Here is a 23,440-nt window from a genome sequence, read left to right on the forward strand (position 1 = left end):
AAAATACCCATTTCATTTAGATTTTCAAATTTTGTGCCATATAGGCTTTTGAAGTAAGACCTAATGATTCTTTGGATTTCTTCAGTGTCTGTTGTTATGTCCTCCTTTTCATTTCTGATTTTCTTGATTTGGATAGTCTCTGTCTGCCTTTCAGTTAGTTTGGCTAAGGGTTTGTCTATCTTGTTGATTTTCTCAAAGGACCAACTCTTAGTTTCATTGATGCTTTAAATTGTTTTTGTTTCTAGTTTATTGATTTCAGCCCTGAGTTTGATTATTTCCAGACATCTACTCCTCCTGGGTATGTCTGCTTTTTTTTTTTTCTAGGGTTTTCAGGTGTGCCATTAAGTTGCTTGTATAAGATGTTTCAAATTTCTTTATGAAGACACTTAGTGCTATGAACTTTCCTGTTACCACTGCTTTGATTGCACCCCACAAGTTTGGGTATGTTGTGCCTTCACTTTCATTGAATTCTAGGAAGTCCTTAACTTCTCTTTTTATTTCTTTCCTGACCCAGCTGTTATTGAGCATAGAGCTGTTTAGTTTCCATGCATGTATAGGCTTTTTGTTATGTCCATTGTTGTTGAGGTCCATGGTAGTCTGATGGATATAAGAATTATTTCAATTTTCTTGAGGCTTGCTATGTAACAAACTATATAATCAATTTTGGAGAAGGTTCTGTGAGGTCCTGAGAAAAAGGTATATTCTTTTGTGTTTGGGTAAAAAATTGTGTGGATGTCGGTTATGTCCACTTCATTCATGATTTCTGTTATCATAGACTCAGAGTGCTCAGTGTGTGACTGAGTGGGGCCCAATTAAATATTTCTTAAGTGGAGGACAGGAAATGGCTCAATGGAAAAAGGAACTTTCAAAAGGCCAGAGGCCTTAAATGGATTCCCCATACCCACATGGCAGAAGGAGAGATCTGACTGGCAGAAGACTGGCACACATGTATCCCGCATGTTTGCCATGGCATTCTCACACACATATAAACACGTACAAAATAAAAACTAAACAGGAAATTGTTAAAAGTGTTTCTCGACTGGGTAGAGGAGTGTGAAGGTGATCTCAGCAGGAGCTGGCCAAAAGAGGAAACACATTATAGAGGTGGAATGAATAGGGAGTGTGACTTAAAAACTGTCAGGGTTGAAGTGTTTCAAAGAAATAGCCATATGTGGAGGGGTCTGTGTAGATCCTAAGATCACTGAAATGGTCACATCTGAGCTCTCCCTCTCTGGATATCTTCAGTATGTGGCTACTCAGAGAATCCCTCCTGGCATCCTCTGTCACAGAGTTTTGTTCCCTGACCTCATCAACAACACTGACATGTGGCCAGTCAATACAAGGACAGTGATCATGGTTTGAACTGACTTAGGTTAAACAATATAGCAGAGGTACTTCTGCTGCCATGATAAGGCTGTCTAGGAGGCCAAAGATCAGGAACAAAGATTGCTTTGCCTTGTCTGCTGGCCAGCTCTTCTTTGTTAATAAGAACATTGCCCCACCCTACCGAGTCTCCTGCCTACTTGATTGTAGGTCCAAATTCCTGCCTAGGCAAGGCCCACACATTTTGTTTCCTGTCCATGACACACAGCTATCCTGGAGCAACACGGACTCAGACAGAGGAGCTGACCATGACACTGTACAGACTTCCTGGCTGGCTGAAGGCTGTGGCCTGTGGCATCCTGCTTCTCTCTCTGCAAGTGGAAGGTGAGACTCCTTAAGTGAGCAATGAGGAACAGGGTCAGAGCTGCCCAGTTCCTATGAGTCAGCAGCTTAGCCTGTAGGGGGGAGGCTCCAGAGAGGGAGGAGCTGGTAAAGATGGCAGATAAATGGATGGGAAGAGTGGGCCTCCCAACCACCCACCAAAGCCCACAGAGTGAGCCCTGCAGCACACAGATGGTCAGAGATGCCTAAGGAGACCCCATATCCAAAAAAGCCACTGCGGTGTAAGAAGGTCTGAGGAGCACTGGACCTGCCAGTTAGGGGAAAGGGAGCAAACAGGACATGTCCCTCCCCTGTGTGTGAAGGCACCTGCTACAGACCTTTGTGTGCTGGTGAAAAATAATACACCCATGCTGCCGAGTGGCTCTGAGTTATGTCTCCTTGTTACCCACAGTTATGCTCTATTACCATTCAAAAGGACTCTGAGCAATGTCCCTGGCTTTGGGGAGATGAAGAAACTCCTACCCCCACATCCCACACCTGAACCTAGGTACCCCAGATTCCCTTCCCTGTGAACCCTAGTGAAAATGAGGTGGAAAACATCAGTGTAGTGGCAGCTGCCTGGACCAAACTAACCCTCATGTAATTTCTCCACCCACAGGCCAGGACTCAGCCAGCCCCATCAGGAACATACACACAGGCCAGGTTCGAGGCAGTCTTGTCCATGTGAAAGACACTGACATTGCTGTCCACACCTTCCTGGGAATTCCCTTTGCCAAGCCACCCGTAGGACCCCTGCGCTTTGCACCTCCTGAGGCCCCTGAACCATGGAGTGGTGTGAGAGACGGGACCTCATACCCAGCCATGTAAGTTTTTGACCCAGAAGATATTCAACTCTGAGCTGTGTGCCAAAATGAAATACTTCCTTCATATCAACCCCAGGGAAGTTTCCTGTCTGTGATGTGTAGTCTTGTAGCAGAACTTGTTCTCCAGGTTCCTGGGTCAAAGATCAGTTCCTATAGGGAGTAATCTCTTAGTTCAGCAGTGAAAATCAGATATAAACAGTTCCCAGATTCAGATTGTGCCAAGTGATTTCTGCCACCATGGGAGAGGTCTATGGACAAGGGTCAGTATCAACACATTAACTAGTAAGAGCCCAGAGTCAAGTGTCATGTACTATGTAAGGAGGGCAGCATCATTTATCCTTATAATTCCATTCTCTACATTCACTGAGACAACCTACAGAGCTAAGTGCCAATGTTAAAATAAACATAAAACCTTCCTCTGCAGATTACATGAAATGTAGAGGTACCCAGAGTTTCTGGACATAGGGTGAAGGAAATCCCACTAGTCTTTGGGACATTGTTGTCCACTGAGTCCCATAGTGCCTGTGTGGGCATAGCAGCACAGTATCCATGTATCTTAATTTTGTTCTTGGAGTTGTGATAAAAGCAGTTTAAGACAGTAACATTCTATTATGTGTCACAGTTCCATGTTAACATTCATTACAAGGGAAATCTTAAAAGAATGAATCATGTCACATCTTTATCTGGGATAAGAGATGAAAGAATGCAACCTACCTCCTAATGGTCAGTTTGCATTCTCTGCTCATTCAATTCAGAAACCCCTTCCTAGGAAATGGTGGCCCTCATGGTCAGAAATATTACCACCTCAACTAAGAGAGTCAAGAAAATCCCCATAGGCTAACATGATCTAAATAATCCTTCAGTGGGACTATATTCTCTAGTGATCTGACGCTGTTTTAATGTAAAAATAGAAACTACCCATGGAAAGTCATGTTTTCTTCTTATACCACAGATCCTAAAATAACAACTCTGAGGCTTAAATACATTTCCAAAAGCCTAGGCCAATATAGCTAGGCTGACTTGCTCGTAATTAATATCCCAGTAATTCTATTCTTAGTTCTGTCAAGTGGCTGGTTACCTCTGCCATATGACCATCTTCTTTAGAATCCCAATCCAAATCTACTGTATCTGACTTCTCCCAGCTTCTCTCTCTCTCTCCCTCTCTTTCTCTCCCCCCCCCCCCCCTTCCCCCCCCCCCCCCCCCGTGTATCTGTCTCTATCTACCATCTCCTTATTTCCTGTCTCAGCTAACAGGCCATTAACTTTTTAATGAAAGGGAATTTTTCTATACAGACACTAAAAATTCCTTCTACATAACCATCTCAACAGACATTAAAGAATAAAGTGAAAATGGGTGCCTGTCACTACATGCAGGAAATTATTCTCATAGAACCTTCTAGATATCTCTAGAGCCCAGATTCAGAAAGAATAAAATATATGGCCTCAGCCCATTCTGGAAATTTGAACCTACTCTAGATTTGTCTGAGCCTGTAGCCTTTACTTTGGCAGGAAAGGGCTGTAGAGAGGAATCAAGCATTATCTGGACATCTTGGAGGGAATTTGCTAAAAGTGACTTAGAGAAAATCTGAACTAACACCTGGTTTTGACCACAAGACATCTGTTGTATTAACTGTCTGCTATTGTCACCAGGTGTCTACAAAATGCTATCTTGGATTCAGAGGTTCTCAATAGGATGAAACTGAGCATGCCTCCCGTCTCTATGTCTGAGGACTGCCTGTATCTCAACATCTACACACCAACACATGCCCATGAAGGTTCAAACTTGCCTGTGAGAGTTGGGCCATGGTCACCTGGGTGGGAGTGGAGATGTCTTTCCAGGAAGATTAGAAGGCACAAGAACAACTGAGTTCTGTTGCAGTGTAGACCCTGGCGAGAAGTCTTTCCCTAGTGGGTCTAAGAAGGCCTTCTCATCCATGGTTGGCAGCTGGACCCTGGGTATGGGACACTGAGCAATGGAAATTTGAGAGGACAGAGTTTGTGTTCTATGCACTAACTTGGGATTTTCTCAACAATCTTGAGCCCTAGAGACCCAGTCAGATATTCAAGGGCTGAACACCAAGAGAAGCTGAATTTACAGCTTTGGGATATTGATTGTACTAAAGAGAGTTGGTGATCCTTTTGATTCATAGTCAGGAAAAATGCTTATGGACACAGCCCTCTCTACACTTCTGTCTGAAAATAATAGTGACGTTACTCTGGACTTAAATAGAAGCTGAGATTCCCAGTGAGACGGTGGGGCTTGGAAATACGCTGATGGTACTGTGGTTCCTCCTCTGTGCCTGGGTCTAAGATGCTGAGGAGTCCTGTGTGTGTATTTAGCTGTACAGATACAAAGCAGCTGTAATCTGACAGGCAGCTCCACTTGAGCGTATGGTGGCTAGAAGCTTCTTGGATTCTCTCTTGACTTCCCCAGGTGATGGTGTGGATACATGGTGGTGGTCTGGCTGTAGGCATGGCCTCCATGTATGATGGATCCATGCTGGCATCCATTGAGGATGTGGTGGTGGTCGCTATCCAGTACCGCCTGGGGGTCCTGGGCTTCTTCAGGTAAGGTGAGAGCTGGGCAAGGAAATGTGTGCTGGGCAGAACCTAGACAGTCCTATGATTCATGTCTCTACTACTTCTCAGCACTGGAGACCAGCATGCCAGAGGCAACTGGGGATACCTGGACCAAGTGGCCGCCCTACGCTGGGTCCAGCAGAACATCGCCAAGTTTGGAGGCAACCCTGACAGGGTCACTATTTTTGGCGTGTCAGCAGGTGGCACAAGTGTGTCTTCACATGTTTTGTCTCCCATGTCCCAAGGACTGTTCCATGGTGCCATCATGGAAAGTGGAGTGGCTGTGCTCCCTGGTCTCATCTCCAGCTCCTCTGAGGTGGTTTACAATGTGAGTATACTCTACCCCTCCAACCCTGACCTTAGCAACTCACTCTCCACTACTCTGGTACTATATTCAGAAGGGAAAATGAGGACCATGGGAGGTAACTTCCCTTCAGTGTTTTCTTAAAGACTTACTCCACCCCACTGTGCAGTGCTTTATTCAAGGAATATATGCAAGAGCTTTTTTTATTTGTTTGATTGTTTGGTTGGTTGGTTGGTTGGTTTTGTTTTGTTCTGCTGAACCTTATATAATGGTATATAAATCTGTATATAGTATCAGAAAATCTGTATAAAGTAGCTTCAATCATTGGCAAAAACAAGTGTGTATGAGTTTGGGGAATGGTAAAAGAGGCAAGAGAGCTTGCTGTGATGGTGTGAGGATCTCAGTTCAATTTCCCAGAACACACATATGGCTAGGTGTGGTGTTCCTTGTCTTTAATCCAGGTGTTCCTATGGAGAGAAGGGAGGCAGGGGCAAAAATAAAAATCTTTAGAGAGTTACAGACCAGCTAGACTGGTGTAGGCTTCAGTAGAACAAGAGACCATTTCTCTTACTACATAAAAGGTGGGAGAGAGGGCCAGGAAGAGGAAGGGAGGTGTTACTTTCACCACTGAGCAACAGCAAAATGTTGTTTTTTTGCTCTTGCTTCAGCTCACACACATTACACAACATGGTATTCCATTTTGAGTAAATGGCCCAGATTGGGACTGGGAAAACTGCCTGGAAGAAAGTGTCATCCTGTACTCTTTACAGACGGTGGCCAATCTATCTGGTTGTGCAGCTGTGAACTCAGAGACCCTGGTGCACTGCCTAAGAAGCAAGAGTGAAGCAGAGATTCTGGCTATTAACAAGGTTGGCAGAACTTTGTGGCCTGGAAGGTGGCAGATAGCAAGGTGTATTATCGGGATTCTTCATTTCTATGAACAAATTGCCCAATCTCCATGGCTAGCAGCAATGCCAACATAAGCTAATCTAAGTGTAAAGTCTCCTCAGAGGTGAGATGAGAGAGTTGTGGGAGAATAAGCTTCTTGAGGCAAACTGAAAAGTGGAAAAGGGTGGAGATATTCAGTGGGAATCAGAAAACACATGATTAACCTTCCGTACTGACTTTGAATGCCCCTCAGGTCTTCAAGATCATCCCTGCTGTGGTGGATGGGGAGTTCCTACCCAAGCATCCTCAGGAGCTGTTGGCCTCTGATGATTTTCACCCTGTCCCCAGCATCATTGGTGCCACCAATGATGAGTTTGGCTATATTATCCCTCTGGTGTGACTTTTTTTCTACTTTTCTGGGAGCCTAGAGTCTTGTATGCTGGGCAATGTGAACTCAGAGATTCATTGTATATTTGTGTTATGCCACACTTAAAACCAGTCTCTACACCCCCAGGTAATGGGCTCTGCTCAGAAAATAAAGGAAATAACCAGAGAGACCCTGTCAGCTTTTCTGAAGAACACAGCAGCCAAAGAGATGGTGAGAATCTTGGGGGTACAGTCACAACTGTAAAGACGCCTTTCTAATGTTTACAGATAGCATCCCCAGATGTGTGTGTGTGTGTGTGGTGTCATGCTTGACTATCTAAAGTCAATAAGAGCTTTCTCCCCATATCAGACCTCAAATACATTCCCTCATCATAACAATGTTGCCTACCCATCTTAATAACTACCTAACCTTATTCTTTCTCATCACAATGTGGTAGATGCTGCCTCCTGAGTGTGGTGATCTACTCATGGAAGAGTACATGGGAGATACTGAGGACCCCCAGACCCTCCAAATTCAGTATACAGAGATGATGGGGGACTTCATGTTCATGATCCCTGCACTCCAAGTAGCACATTTTCAGCGTGAGTACATCTGTAACAAGGTTGAGGGAGAAAACTCAGAGCTTAGGTCCCAGCTAAGCTAGGTAGTGGCCAAGCTTGACCTGTGTCTGGATCAGATATCTGTTTCCAAATGACCAAGAGACTTTATATAGTAAATCATTATGGTGAATGTCATAGAGTGATATCTTATCTAGGTACAGATGAGGAAACAGCTGAATGATTGTTTGTGACTTTCCCTAACTACTCCCAGGAAGTGGGAAGAGTCATTATTTAACAGTGGGCTTTCCCACAGCCAACGCTCCACGCTGGAGCTACACTCTAAACTGTTGTGATTTCAGAAACTTGAGATCAAGATATCTTGTCACCAAATGTGTGAAGGGACAGTTCTGGGTGAAGCTCCATCATGTCTCCACATGTCCTCACCCCAGGTTCCCATGCTCCTGTCTACTTCTATGAGTTCCAGCATCAGCCCAGCTTCCTCAAAGATGTCAGGCCACCCCATGTGAAGGCTGACCATGGTGATGAAGTTTCATTTGTCTTTGGCTACCTAGTATCCAGCATAAAACGTGAGTCTTCATTGATTTCTTTGGGCTGAATTGGGGTCCATTATGGTTTCCCCATAATGGACTCAGGATGGCTGAATTCTTAATCCAGTTGAAGGAACAAATTCCTTGAAGAAAGACAGAACCCAGTGTGCACTATCTCACACCTCAAAACCTACATTAGGTTCTAATCTCAACCTTTCTTAATCTACTTTATGTTATTGGTAATAAGAAAGCAACAGGGCAAAGATGAACCTGGCTGAATCCAATTAGAGACTTAGATCCTGGATTGTGGGCGAGGGAAAAAGGGAACCCGACCAATAGTTCAGAATTGAATGATAGCTGGCATGGTGAGTGTGAAGCACAAACGGTCAGCTGCATTCTTTCTTCAGCTAACACCAATAAGGAGGAGCTACTCAGCAGAAAGATAATGAAGTACTGGGCCAACTTTGCACGACACGGGTGAGAGGATGCCCCTCCCTCAGCTTCTGCAAGGGTGGGTCGCTGTCCAGGTCTCTCTCTTTGTGTGGGGTGGGTTCCTCAGCATGTATGGTATTTTTTCAAATGATAGAGTCTTTCCTACCCTAGAGCACACTTTGGCAAGCCGTTTACCACATAGCCAGTCACCGCACAAGCACAGGTGCACTTGTACACACACACACACACACACACACACACACACACACACACCACATTTAGATACCTTATATATGTTTGTTACTATTCATCTTGCACTGACCTTGTGGGTGGGTCACACAATTGTGGTAACACTCTTTAGTTTTTGCCTTTGAGAAGAAGGCAGAAAACAGGTCATAACTGTGTCCCACATGGAACTGAAACTAGTTGGTCACACTTGTATTCCTATATCCAAACATAAGCCACATCAGTCTTAAAACCCTGGCCTACTTTGTTCACTGTCCTGAGCCAAATTAGGATCAAGTGACCTCACCTTCTCTGTGGGGTGGCATGTCCACAGAAACCCCAACAGCGAGGGTCTACCCTACTGGCCCGTGTTTGACCATGGGGAGCAGTACCTGCAGCTGGACATCCAGCCTGCTGTGGGCCGAGCCCTGAAGGCCAGAAGGTTGAAGTTCTGGACCAAGACTCTGCCCCAGAAGATCCAGGAGCTAAAGCAGTCTCAGGAGAGGCACAAAGAGCTATAGTGCCTTGTGTGAAGACAGGCAAGTGAGCTTCATGCTTGAGGTTTGGAAAGCTTTTGTTTTCAGTTTTGGTTGTGGAAAGCTTTTTGATGCTGCCATATAACCATTCCTAACCTATACAGTTACCTTTTCACCAATTTATATGACAAACCCTCTTCATGTCACTCCCCCACAAAATGCTGCCAATCTTTGTTAGCTCCACTCAGTAAAAGCTCTTGTAACAATATGGAATGTCAATATGAGAGCCCCAGGGTTCCATCGTCTCCACAAGATCAGGATGCTCTTCCAAATAGATCACAAACTACCAGCAGGTCTAGTGGTAAAGATCTGTGGCCCTGACTATGTAGAAATAGAGACAGGAACATTGCAGGAACCTAGTAGTTCCATATCAGCTTGATTAACATAGCAATGCCCGTATCTCAGGAACAGAAATAATCATCAGCTGGGTAACTTGCAAAGAGCAGAAATGTCTGTAAAATGTCTGTAAAGTTGTATAGTATGAACAAATGAACTTGAACAAATGAACTTGATCCACACAGGCTTTTAGGGCACAGCTCTTAGACCTCTCTGATGTCAGCCACAGAGCATGCCAGCCTCTGGAAACCTCTATGCAGATTGTCCCTATAGAGGAAATCTCACCTGTTTCCCTTCCAAATTGCAATTGTCTATTTTTGTGAGAAACTGAACTTGCTATGTTAATAGACACCTCAAGCAAGGCCAAGGGTGGGGGTGGACCAGCAGGCCCAGGTGGGCTTTCTCTAACAATAAATTTGTTCTTATGCCCAGGGATTCTGCAGACTCTGTGAAGTCTACACTTATGTGAATATACCACATCTGTGAAGAACGTTGGCTACACATGTGTCCTAGAGATGATATTTGAGAGAAAAGAATGCCCGGGCATGTAGAGCAGAAGAGATATCTGTACCTGGTACCCTGATGGCTTCTCCATGTACGGAAATTATTTCTTGCCTTTAAATCCTAATAAAACATCCTGATTTTTTGATCACACCCACCTTTTCATGATATTCCATATGATTATGTCATTTTTGCCCTTAATGTTTTCAAGCCCAGTGCTACAAAGCCTATTGGACTTCAGGTCATTTACAATAGTGCCAAAATGTCTTCCATGCGTCCTTTTTTCCCTCCAAAGCATTTTCTCAGTCATTAACAGGGTGTGTCTTATGTTCTTTAGACCCTGGGATCTCAATATTTTTCTACCTCTGATGAACTTGTTTTTTTTGTTCACCAGTTTTCCCAAGGCAAAGCCCTTGTGTTTCATTCACTGTACTGAATCCCAGTGTTTAGATACCGTGAACTTTTCATGAAAATCAAGCCTCCTATGTTCCCTGTTCTGAACACAAGAATACAGATGGGATGGAATGCTTAGAATAGTTCCACTCCATGTACACCTCTGTTCCTTTTATTTTCTCAGCACTGCATATCTGTGTCACTTCCATGTTAAGAATCTTATTTGGTATGGAGAGGTCATCTGTTTTGAGACAGGGTCTCCCTTGATAGCCCAGGCTTGGGTCACACAACTTTCCCTCATAAGCAGAGGACCATCCAACGCAATCATACTGAAGAGCTATAAGCCCCAGTACAGTCAAGGCTGTGAAACAACTGGCACCAAACAAATGGTCAGAGTGGATAAGAACTGATGCAGTCATTTTGGCATAGTCTTCTAAGTTAAACAAGTACAGGCTTGCCACAAGCTCCGAAGTCCCCTGCTATAACTTCATCCGAAGGAATCTAAAATACGTGGCTATACAACAGATGCTTGAAGTGACCTGTAAGGGTTTGGTTAGAAAGTCTGGTGAGCACATGTGTCATGCCAGCATCCGGAAGCTGAGGCAAGAGTGTTAGAGGCCTAGGCCAGCTTGACTGCATATTGAGATATTGTCTCAAAATGAAGAAATACAGAAACCTACATACTATCTCAGCTCATCTTGATCTATTTATTGAGAGCAAGAACTGAAAATAGTCCTGTAAGTCCTGGGCATAATGATAATGATGCTCTTGACCAGAACTTCCTAGCAGGCCCAACTCTTAATGTCCTCACTATAGAGCTGATCTGATAACAATGCCATAGAGGCAAAGAACACGATCAGACAGGGAAAGGCATGAAGAGACACTTGGCAATTCAAGTAGGCTATGTCAGTGGTAGTAGATTTGCTGCGTGTCAGGACAAGTAGGTGTTTAGCTTGCGAAGAAAATGCCAAGCTGTTTTTCTAAATGACTACAGCACTTTGCAGCTCCCTCCCAGCCGTGCAGCTGTGAGCACACCAGTGCTTCCATGTTTTTGCCAACACTGACTGTGAAGACAGTTCTGTGGACTCTCGCCCCACACTACAACTATAGCACACTTCAAGAACTGGGAGGGGCAGTTTCACAGCTGTGCCATGCCAGTAGAAACACATAGAGAGAAGCTAAGGGAAAGTCCATTGTGCTGGACTATATATCCTCTAGAACAGTAGGAGCTGAAAAGAAGGAGCCAAGGCCAGGCCTCAGGCGGCACTATCTGAAACTGATCCTTCAGAAATTCAAGTTAGGCTGGGAAGGAGCTCCCAGTCTATAATCTGTGGTGTGCCCTAGCAGGGTTCTCTGGGATTTTGGAACTCCTATTCTTGGGCATGTGTCCTCAGCTTTATCACAGGCTCTGAGAACCATGACAGTCCGAGGGCTGGAATCAGCAGGGGCCTATTAAATGTCTGTCAAATATATATATAAATGAGTGTGAACTTGATCACAGTAAGGACTTGCCAGCAATGTAGCAACAGTACTAGGGTGAGATGAGCAGGGAATAAGCAATTAAAAAGAGCCACATTAAAACAAACAGAGAAACATCCAAATTAAATTGTATTGTGGATATAATGGACTTGACATGTATACAACATTCTATTTTTGTGTTTACTAAAATAATGCATGCTTCTTGGAAGACCACCAAATGTTCTATAAGTCATATATTAGAACACAAAGAAAGTTTCAACAAATATTTTAAATGGAATTGATTTCTGTTATTTGATTACAACAGAATAAAATTTCCAACAATGAGCAAGTATGAGGTGTAGAGATGGGAGAGAAATAGAAGTAGGAGGATTTGTGCACTATCAAGAGAGGGTTTTTTGCTAGGCCACAGAAGAGGACTTTGCAGCCAGTCCTGAAGATACCTGATAAACCATGGTCAGATGAAAGGAGAGGAGATGAGGGAGGGAGGGTGGGATTGGGAGGGAATGAGGGAGGAGGGTAGGATTGGGAGGGAATAAGGAAGCGGGATACAAAGTTAATAAACTGTAACTAATATTTTAAAAAATGAAAATAGAAGCAGATGATGAAAATTTTAAAAAGTAGAGAGGTGGTTTATTCACTATTAAGAGAATCTGAACTGGAGATGTGACAGCAGCGAGGAATAGCCTGAGGTGAGTAGCCTGCTATGGTGATGTCTGGGCCTGTGATGCTGCTAAAGGCCATGTCTGAATCCGTGGCCCTGCTAAATCAGGGGTCTGATGATATCCAAGGACCATATTACCACCAAAGTGGTGGTCTAGGCTGCCAACAGGGTCCATGTTAATGTCCAAAGGCTAAGCTGAGCTGGCCCTGCACCTGGGCAGATGCAGCACTCAGGAGAGGTGGTCCTCCCCTGAGACTGTGTAGCATAGAAAAACTGGCCCTGGTGGCACTGGTGTGAGAGAGCTGGCCTTACCCATTGCCTGGGCAGTGTACAGAGCTGACCCCAGTAACTTGGGCGAATGTGTATTTGAGGAAATAAAAAGGGAAACCTAAAAATTCCTAGGATCAAGTGTGAAGAGAAATACAACGTGCCAAAAACCATGGGACCAACTCAAAGCAGTCCTGAGTTATAAGTGCCTAAATTAAAAAAAAAATAATAAATAAAAATAAATTTAAAAAAAAAACTGAGCCAGAAAAATGGCTCAGTGTTTAAGAGACCTTCTTGCTCTTGTAAAGGACCTAGATTCTATTCCTATCACCCACATGGCTGCTAACAACCATCCGAATTTCCATTTCCAGAGGATCCAGTGCCTTGTTCTGGTATCTGGGGTCACCAGGCACACACATGACGAACATGTGAGCAAAGCATTTATACACAGTAAAGTAAAATAAAAACAACCAAATTTCCATCCCACCCTCCTTCTGCTGAATCTTCACATGCACCTTAGAGAAGACAGAACCTCTGGTTTCAGATTACTGCTTCCTTCTCTCCTATACCCACACTGAGCCTGTGACTCGGACAGTAACCACGGTGATTCCAGGTTTGGGTTGAGAGTGACAGATATCCACGATGGCTTCAAAGCCCGTGCTGGGAAGATCCTAAAAAGGATGAAACCAGCTGAGGAGGCTTTGGCCAGCCTAGTGAACACTGTCTGCTGTCAGCTCTGCCTGGTCAGTGTAACAGCCACTTTGGCCTGCCCCACCAGGCTGCTCAGCCACACACCTATGGGTACAAATCATGCCGGGGTAGGCTGACAACTCATGCTTCCTGTGGTAAAACATGGTGCCTCCCACGGCAGCATGGACTCAGGCCTGGGAAGCAATCGTGTTCCTGAATCAGTTTCCTGTCCGTGTAATGACAAGCCTTCAGGAGCCTCCTTTGTGTGCAGAGTGAGATTCTGGGAGGTAGAGATAGGGACCGGGATCAGAGCTACCAGGTTCTGGAGATCCAGAGAATGGTGGAAAGGACTAGAGAAGGAGATGCAAACAGAAATGGTAGAGGGCATTGTGGGAACTTACGCTACCTACTACTGCTACCAAAGCCTACAGGGTGGACTGTGGAACAAAGAGGGCCAATGATGCCTGAGGACATGCAACACTAAGAACCAGCCCAGAGTGACGGGCCTTTAGGAATGTTGGACGTGTAGGTCAGAAGTACCAAGCATGAGGACAGAGGGACTGGTGGGGCACAGCCCTTCTTTATGCAGTTGTTGCTATAACGACAGCTGAAGCTGCTACTGACCTTTAGATATCAGTGAAGGTCATAATGCTGCCATTGGGCTCAGATTATGTTGTCCGTTGCCCATATGAGAATCCTGGCCAAGGTTCTTGGTCTCAGGGCACACAGATGTCCTGTCCACACTGCAGATCTGAGAGGCTACACCTTCCTTGCCATGTAGTCTTCAGGTTCTAATCAGAAGGTGACCCAGGAAGCCCTGAGCTCAGGATGTGTGCACAGCCATTGATGTCTCTCATCTCAAGTCACTGAAGTGGGAAGACTGAAGGCTTCTTGTGAGACTTCCTGATCTGACCTTGCCTAAGGAGGACACATTTACTTTGTCTCCTGCCTGCTGTCATCATCTGCCCATCCTCCTCATGGCTGCTGTTCTAAACACTCTCTGCTCAGATCCTGGGTTCAGAACCCAACTGAAAGAAGACAGAGAATTTTGTCCCAAATTTTTGAATCCCCTTAGAGATGGCTCATCTTCCAGGACATCCAGGTGGCAGGGTATTACACTAATGCCCAGGATTACTCAAAAAGAAAGGTTTGATCTGGGCGTGGTGGCACAAACCTGTAATCATAGCACTCGGGGGAAGGTAGAGAGGGGCAAGAGGTTCTTCAAGTGCAAGCTATTCTGGGCTACACAGCAGGTAACACTGAACAGACTCATCAGGCAGGATTTATACCTTTTTCATTTATAGGTATACCCAACAACAATAATTTGAGAAAGGATACATGAAAGCCATAGGAGGGAGGAAATGTGTGATTATATTAATTGTTAATAATTATATTAATTATTATATGTGTAATCATATTTACTAATTAACTATTTTTAATGGAATGAATTAGGAAAAGTAAAGTAATCTGTGAGCATGTAAATAAGTTCTCCTTTGACCTTCAGCCCTGATGTTGAATGCCTTTCACATTTTCACTGTCACCTCTGCTATAGTGGATAAGGATTTTCTACCCATAAACTCCAGGAGCTTTTGGCCTCTGACGGTTTTCACCTGGTCCTGAGCATCACTGGTGTCAACATCAGTGAGTAAGCTTGCACCATGCTCATGGTGAGATGTGTGTCTAAGCTTCTTGGGACCTGAGAACTCATGTGGTTGACAGTGGGAGCTCAGAGATTCATTAGCCCAGATTCAACCCACCACATACTGAACACTCTTCCTGTCCTCCCTGATCTTGGGCTTTGCTCACACTACACTGGTGAGCTCTAACCTCATTCTTCTGATTCCCCTGGAGGAGCTGTTGCCTGCTGAGTACAGTGACTTGCTGATGGAAGGGTACGGAGAAGACATTGAGGACCCTGATGCTCACCAAGTTAGATTAAGTTTCAGGAGATGATGGCAGACTTCGTGTTTGTTATTCCTTGCTCAGCACCTGTAAAGAGTACGAGTTGTGGCTCTACCTCAGTGTTAGAAATTCTGCCCTTTGCATGATATCATAGGTTATTTTATTTTTATTAATTACAGTTTATTTACTTTGTATCCCATCTGTGGCCCCCCTCTCTCACACCCTCCCAATCCTACCCTCCTTCCCTCTTCTTTTTCTATGTCCCTCACCCAGTTCACTGATAGGGGAGGTCTTCCTCCCCTTCCATCTGGCCCTAGCTTATCAGGTCTCATCAGGACTGGCTGCATTGTCTTCTTCTGTGGCCTGGTAAGGTTGCTCCCCCCTCAGGGGGAGGTGATTAAAGAGCAGGTCAATCAGTTCATGTCAGAGACAGTCCCTATTCCTATTACTATGGAACCCACTTGAACACTGAACTGCCATGGGCTACATATGTGCAGGGGTCCTAGGTTATCTCCACGTATGGTCCTTGGTTGAAGTATCAGTCTCAGGAAAGACCCCTGTGCTCAGACTTTTTGGTTCTGTTGCTCTCCTTGTGGAGTTCCTGTCCTCTCCAGATCTTACTATTTCCCACTTCTTTCATAAGATTCCCTGCACTTTGCCCAAAGTTGAGTTTCAGCATATGTTTTGATATCCTGCTGGGTAGAGTCTTTCAGAGGCCCTCTGTTTTAGGTTCCTGTCCTGATCCCTGTTTTCTACCTCCTCCAATGTGCGTCCTGTTTGCCTTTCTGAATGAAGATTGAGCATCTTACCCAGGGTTCTCCTTCTTGACTAGCTTCCTTAGGGGTACAGATTTTAGTATGGTTGTCCTCTATTATATGTCTAATATCCATTTATAAGTGAGTATATACCATGTGTGTCTTTCTGGTTCTGGGATACCTCACTCAGGATGATCTTTTCTAGATCCCACTGTTTGCCTGCAAATTTCATGAATTCCTTGTTTTTAATTGCTGTGTAGTATTCCATTGTATACATGTACCACAATTTCTGTATCCATTCCTCAACTGAGGGACATCTGGGTTGTTTCCAGGTTCTGGCTATTACAAATAAATCTGCTAAGAACATGGTTGAGCAACTGTCCTTGTTGTATACTTTAGCATCTTTTGGATAAATGCCTAGGAGTGGTATAGCTGGATTTTGAGGTAGCACTATTCCTAATTGTCTGAGAAAGCACCAGATTGATTTCCAAAGTGGTTGTACAAATTTACATTCTCACCAGCAATGGTGGTTTCAGCATGTGTTGTCACTTGAGTTTTTGATCTTAGCCATTCTGATGGGTGTAAGGTGAAATCTCAGGGTTGTTTTGATTTGCATTTCCTTGATGACTAAGGATGTTGAACATTTAAGTGTTTCTCTGCCATTTGATGTTCCTCTATTGAGAATTCTCTGTTTAGCTCTGTACCCCATTTTTCAATTGTATTACTTGATTTGTTGCTGTTTAACTTCTGAAGTTCTTTATATATTCTGGATATTAGCCGTCTGTCAGGTATAGGGTTGGTGAAGATTCTTTCCTAATCTGTAGGCAGTCGTTTTGTTTTGACGACAGTGTTCTTTGCTTTACAGAAGCTTTTCAGTTTCATGAGGTCCCATTTATTGATTGTTGTTCTTAGAGGCTGTGCTGTGGGTGTTCTGTTCAGGAAGTTGTCTCCTGTGCCAGTGAGTTCAAGGCTTTTCCCCACTTTTTCCTCTAACAGGTTTAGTGTGTCTGTTTTTTACATTGAGGTCTTTGATCCACTTGGACTCTAGTTCTGTGCAGAGTGAGAAGTATGGATCTATTTGCATTTTTCTGCATGTAGACATCCACTTAGACCAGCACCATTGTATAGTTTTAGCATCTTTGTCAAAAATCAGGTGTCCATAAGTGTGTGGGTTTAATTCTGTATCTTCTATTCAATTCCATTGATCCACCAGTCGGCTTCTATGCCAGTACCATGTAATTTTTGTTACTGTTGCTCTATAGTACAGCTTGGGATCACAGATGGAGATACCTCCACAAGATCTTTTATTATAAAGGATTGTTTTAGCGATTCTGGGTTTCCTGTTATTCCATGTGAAATTGAGAATCTTTCTTTCCAGGTCTGTGAAGAATCGTATTGGTAATTTGATGGGACCTGCATTGACTCTGTAGATCACTTTTGGTGAGGTAAGAGGCCTAATTCTTAGGAATCATCTCAGTGCTGTAGGTCCCAGGTGAGGCCTGTGATGCTCGGGCCCTGTTTATGTTTTTATCAGGGCTCTCACATCTAAGCAAATTCTATAGCTAGTGCAAAATAGTGTTACCCTTTCTAGTTAGAGATGAGGAAACTGAGGTAGTGATGTTCTATAACTTGCCCAAACCACTCAGGTATGAAAGTCAGGGTCATGATTAACCTAGGACATTCCTAAGACCCTTATTCCAAACTTGGAGCTCATGATCCCCCAAACCTTCATCAACACGCATGGGTTCTTCCCCAATGGGAGCCTCTTTTACAATGCCAGAGCACACTCAGACAAAAGTCTCTTCTGGGTACCATGTCCCCATGACCTGGCAGGTAGGTAACAGGTTGTTATTTTGTCTGTATAAGCATACCTTTAAAAGAAAGGACAAATAGTCCAGATAGCTCTGACACACACAGAGCAGACACTGATGGGATTTCCTTGCACCAGGATACCTGCCCGTCTGATCCTCTAGTCCCCTACTTCTATTATGCTCTATTTCTATCCTGACCCAAATCAATACTGAGTCTTCTCAGTAGAATTCAAAATGCCCAGTTCCTAACTATAATGGGAGTCTACAGCTACAGGAATTCCCAATAAAAGGATGGCAAGTTGGTCCTTGTTTGGCACAATGCACAATGCCTGTAGTTGGACATCCAAGCAGTGTGGCTCATGCTCTGAAAGCTGCTGGATGGTGGTCTGGGCTCAGACCCCTCCCTAGAACATCCTAAACCTGGGAGGCTAAGGTCAGCAGCATGCAGCTGCAGCATGCTATGTCAGACTTTGTTCTGAGCACAAAGCAGGTCAGCCTGCGGTCCCAACAGTCTGAGGAGACAGAGGCCCAAGGATTCCAGAGTCTCTCTACACCCCAATGGACTGTGTCCTCTCCTCTTCATCTCATCTTCTTCTTCTCCTTTCCTCTTCTTCTCCAAGGCCCAGATCTTCTCAATAAGGCAGCTCTTCTGGGGACTGGTGCCCACACTGTGGGTAGATTTCAAGTTTCCACATCCACTTCTCAGTGAGTCCCATGTTTTCTCACATAGACACTGCCATGAAATTGTACTACTCTCATCTCTTAGTACCTGTAAGCTGTTGTGATGTTTAATCTTGGTTGTCAACTTGATAAGATCTGGTATCAACTAAGAGATTCACCTCTGGATGGGCCAGGGTGGGAGATCTCTAGGAAATGCCTGAGGGAAGAGGAGCCTCTTCCAGAGTACATGGCGCCTTTTGACTGTGCCCTACATACAAGGAGATATAAGGAAAATCAGTGCTTTAAGCTCACCAACCTATTTCAGTGTGTCCATCTCTTTGTTGCTACTGCCTTCAGCCTTCAATGTAGGATGAAGACCAGCCACTCTCTAAGAATCTTCCAGGCCTTCAGTACCAGATTGGAACTGCTAAAGTATTGAGATTGGTAAACTGAGCAGAGTGGGCTTCTTAAGATATTCAGACTACACGTGGCCATCGTTTAGAATGCCCAATGCCTATCATACAGAGCCATTGTAGTAAATCCAATTTTATAGCATATGCATGCATTATCAGTTCTGTTAACCTAAGGATCCCTGCCTAAGACAGAGTTTATAATGGAATTATCACAAACTGCAAGCTGTAGTGGCTATGGCATAGCCCTAGGGAAGCAGAAACCGGAGGATTACATGTGCTCAGTATTTCAAGAATAATCCATTTAATACAGGGGAACTGCATCTCAATAATATATATTACATATATAAATGAGTATATATACATGTCATATGACATATGACATGTATCACACACATACATATATGATATATATGTGTTATGCATATATATACATATGTCATAGACTATGTAGCTTATAAAGAAATAAAATGTGTTCAGTTTTGGGAACAAAGAAGTTCAAGGTCAAGATACTAGTAGATTTGCTATATAACAAGGCTAGCTCACTAGACCGCAGATTTTACCTTGAGTTCTCAAGGCATAAAGGGATAAACAATGGTGTTCATGATACCATAATCTCCTAACAGCCCCAACTCTTAACATTATAAATTAGGTTTCAACATATGATGCAAATTAGATGATACTTATGATTTGCATTCAAGACAATCAACCCATTCATCTATGTCTTTCCCAAGTAGTGAGTGGCACAATTTTTTTTAAAAATGAGAAGTAAGTCTGGACATATTCATTAGTCCCTCAAGGCTGAAAGAGTATATAAAGTGATGTGTGTGTGTGTGTGTGTGTGTGTGTGTGTGTGTGTGCGTGTGCATGTGTGCGTGCGTGTCTCTGTTTGTATTTGTGTTTTTGTTCCTTTCTGCTTAGGTTTGTTCTTATTACCAGAGGCAGGAAATGCTATGAAATTCATATTTGCATGCTTAGGAAATCTGTGAATCTGTGTCTATGGGGTGTGTCCTGGGAGTGGGGTGTGGTATCAGAGGGTCCAGAAATGTCCAGCAAAGAAATGCCTATTCCTTGTCCCGGAGCCTGTCCACATATGGAGGGGCACATCTGCCCCCTGAACCTCCTGAATCCTCCTGGCACTACTACTAGTTTATCTCTTGTGGTTTCATTTTCATTCTTACCTTATTATTGTCCCAAAATTCTCACTTATACTTTATGCCATTTTACAGAGATTTCTAGTTGTATTCAGTTTGCTCCTGGGTTCTCCCAAAGCATTTTCCTTAAAGAAAGGATGTTGGGCATAAAACACTGTCGTCAGAACAAAACGACTGCCTACAGATTGGGAAAGGATCTTCACCAACCTTATATCTGACAGAGGACTAATATCCAATATATATAAAGAACTCAAGAAGTTAAACAGCAACAAATCAAGTAATCCAATTAAAAAATGGGGTACACAGCTAAACAGAGAATTCTCAATAGAGGAATATCGAATGGCAGAGAAACACTTAAAGAAATGTTCAACATCCTTAGTCATAAGGGAAATGCAAATCAAAATGACCATAAGATTTCATCTTACACCCATCAGAATGGCTAATGTCAAAAACTCAAGTGACAACACATGCTGAAGAGGTTGTGGAGAAAAGGGAACCCTCTTCCACTGCTGGTGAGAATATAAACTTATACAACCACTCTGGAAATCAATCTGGCGCTTCCTCAGACAACTAGGAATAGCACTTCCTCAAGATCCAGCTATACCACTCCTACGCATATACCCAAAAGAGGCTCAAGTACACAATAAGGACATTAGCTCAACCATGTTTGTAGCAGCTTTATTTGTAATGGCCAGAACCTGGAAACAACCCAGATGTCCCACAACGGAGGAATGGATACAGAAATTGTGATACATCTACACAATGGAATATTACTCAGTAATAAAAAACAAGGAATTCATGAAATTTGCAGGTAAATGGTGGGATCTTCAAAAGATCATCCTGAGTGAGCTATCCCAGAAGCAAAAAGATGCACACGGTATATACTCACTCATATAGACATATAATATAGGATAAACCTACTAAATCTGTACACCTAAAGAAACTAATCAAGAGGGAGGACTCTTGCTAAAATGCTCAATTCTTATTCAGAAAGGCAAAGAGGATGGACATCAGAAGAAGGAGAAAAGAGGGAACAAGTCAGGAGCCTGACACAGAGGACCTCTGAAAGGCTCTGCCCTGCAGACTATCAAAGCAGATGCTGAGACTTATGGCCAACCTTTCGGCAGAGTGCAGGGAATCTTATGAAAGAAGTGGGAAACAGTAAGATCTGGAGAGGACAGGAACTCCACAAGGAGAGCAACAGAACCAAAAAGTCTGAGCACAGGGGTCTTTCCTGAGACTGATACTTCAACCAAGGACCATGCATGGAGATAACCTAAGACCCCTGCACATATGTAGCCCATGGCAGTTCAGTGTTCAAGTGGGTTCCATAGTAATAGGAACAAGGACTGTCTCTGAAATGAACTGATTGACCTGCTCTTTGATCACCTCCCCCTGAGCGGGGAGCAACCTTACCAGACCACAGAAGAAGACAATGCAGGCACTCCTGATGAGACCTAATTGACTAGGATCAGAAGGAAGAAAAAAGAAGACCTCTCCTATCAGTGGACTTGGGGAGGGGCATGAGTGCAGAGGGGGAGGAAGAGAGATATTGGGACGGGAGGAGGGAGGGAACCACAGGGGGGGATAAAAAGTGACTAAAGTGTAATTAATAAAGAATTTAAAAAAAGAAAGGAGGTTGGATCCTTCATACTCTTTAGACCCTGATATTCCTACAGATCCCAACTTGCTTTCCCTGGGTACAGCTTTTCTAGGTTGGAAAATTCCTTCTTCCATCTGCTTTGTTGAAGACCAACCACAGAACATCATCCTCAAAGCAATGATTCTTACATTCCACTCTCTGAACACCAGAGGACAGAAGAGAATTGAGAATGTTCTTTAGCCTGGGCTCAGTAGATGAGCAGAGAGGAGCCCTTCCTCTGAGTACAGGAGGACTGGTGCCTGACACCTGACTTGTCCTGGAGCCTCAAGGCCTTATTGAACTCCTGCTGCGCACTCGCATCCATGAGTCCCCATTTCTACTGACATACAGACACTTCACCAAATGCCTCTAGAATTTCAGAATCTGTGTTACATTTTTTAAGCTTTGTTGTCTAATGATTTCTATGCAACCAAGTTTGCCCATTTACCTGCATAGATGGCTCAGTTTTGCATAGAACCATGAGCTATGCAACCACCTACATTTGCTATAAGACTACTTCTTTCATTAATAAAAGTTCTCTCGAGTTTCTCTATGTCAGTCATTGCCTGGTCTTTGCTCCCAGGCAATTCTCTTTCTGATGCTGCAGTTTGGAAGCTGCGAATAATTGAAAATATCAGAGCCCTGGCTGTCCTATCATGGAAAATAAATCCTTTGTGACTGGTCCTGTTAATAAATAAAGCCTCTTTGAGATTCAAGTATGTTGTCATTTGGTTAACAGTGTCATTCCACACACGCACAAAACACATTTTATCCATTCCCCAGTGGATGTCACATCTAGATGACATGATTTTGACTACTTTTAATCAAGCTCTTATGAACTTTTTCAATCATCTTTTTGTGACAACAGTCACAACAGCATTCTTTTCTTTAGGCTAAAGACTTTGGAGAAGAATTGCTTGATTGTAGGATAGATGTGTTTAACTTATAAAGAAACTGTCAAACTCTTTTCTATAATGACTACATCATTTTGTATCTCCTCCAGCCATGTGTTGGGGGAGGAGGGCAGCAGTGACTGCAGGTCTTAGCCAACACTCAACCCAATGGGTATTACACCTGATTCAATTGAATGACGATGGTTGAAATTTGAGCCTGTTTTCCTCTCTTTCTCTCTCTCTCTTTCTCTCTCTCTCTCTCTCTCTCTCTCTCTCTCTGTGTGTGTGTGTGTGTGTGTGTGTGATGCTCCCTTTTCAATCCTTCCTCCCTCCAGTGCCATCTTGATTTCACATTTTTGCTATGGTCTTAGCCATCATTAACACTGAATGGCAATACTGTAAGAGGCAGTTCACGTGGCTTTTCTCAGCTGAATTAAAATGATCTGATAATTAAGAAGTATCAGGATGTGCAGGGAGCCTAAAGAAGCTGATTCCTTGACCTCAAGATTAGAGGAACTAGAGACTTCTTGGCTCCCAGTGCCTAGATTTCATTTGGTTACATAACTGAAGGAGGGGGAAACACCTGACAGGAGGGGCTGGGACCACAGATTACACAAGAGTGACTTGTAAGTGCAGTGTTGAATCACAGCAGACCTTGCAGATTGGAGGAGGCTGGAGAAGCCATGACTGTTTCATGTCCGAGGAGCCAGAAAGGAACGAAGGAGGAAGTCCGGCTGTGCTAGGCTGTGGGTTCTGTCACTTCTTTAGTTCTCAGGAAGTAAAAACGTGGCCCCACCCCACGTGGTCTCCCACCTACATTCCTTTCGGTCCTGTCTGGGAAAGGCCTATATATTCTTCTTTCCGTTGTTGAAACACTGTCAGTCTGTAATAGAACAGACTCAGGCCTGGGAGCCGATC

General features: G+C 43.8%; 1 protein-coding gene across 2 annotated transcripts; it reads left to right on the forward strand.

The window, feature by feature from the left end:
- Window positions 1-1,543: 1,543 nt before the first annotated feature.
- On the forward strand, window positions 1,544-9,958 carry LOC129687075 (pyrethroid hydrolase Ces2e-like). 2 transcript variants are annotated; one of them, XM_055621370.1, is made up of 13 exons: window positions 1,544-1,707; window positions 2,324-2,528; window positions 4,179-4,317; window positions 4,963-5,096; window positions 5,178-5,436; window positions 6,183-6,281; window positions 6,554-6,694; window positions 6,815-6,898; window positions 7,125-7,269; window positions 7,677-7,814; window positions 8,183-8,252; window positions 8,767-8,971; window positions 9,737-9,958. In XM_055621370.1, exons 1-12 carry the CDS (start codon window positions 1,581-1,583, stop codon window positions 8,951-8,953), a joined length of 1,728 nt encoding a protein of 575 aa, XP_055477345.1. In that variant the 5' UTR covers window positions 1,544-1,580; the 3' UTR covers window positions 8,954-8,971; window positions 9,737-9,958. The 2 variants fall into 2 exon arrangements, with proteins under 2 accessions (XP_055477345.1, XP_055477346.1); XM_055621371.1 differs by having other exon boundaries at window positions 9,748-9,958.
- Window positions 9,959-23,440: the final 13,482 nt, after the last annotated feature.

Source organism: Psammomys obesus, unplaced genomic scaffold (genome assembly GCF_907164565.1).
Source record: "Psammomys obesus unplaced genomic scaffold, mPsaObe1.curated_primary_1811, whole genome shotgun sequence".
Classification (NCBI taxonomy): Eukaryota; Metazoa; Chordata; class Mammalia; order Rodentia; family Muridae; genus Psammomys; species Psammomys obesus.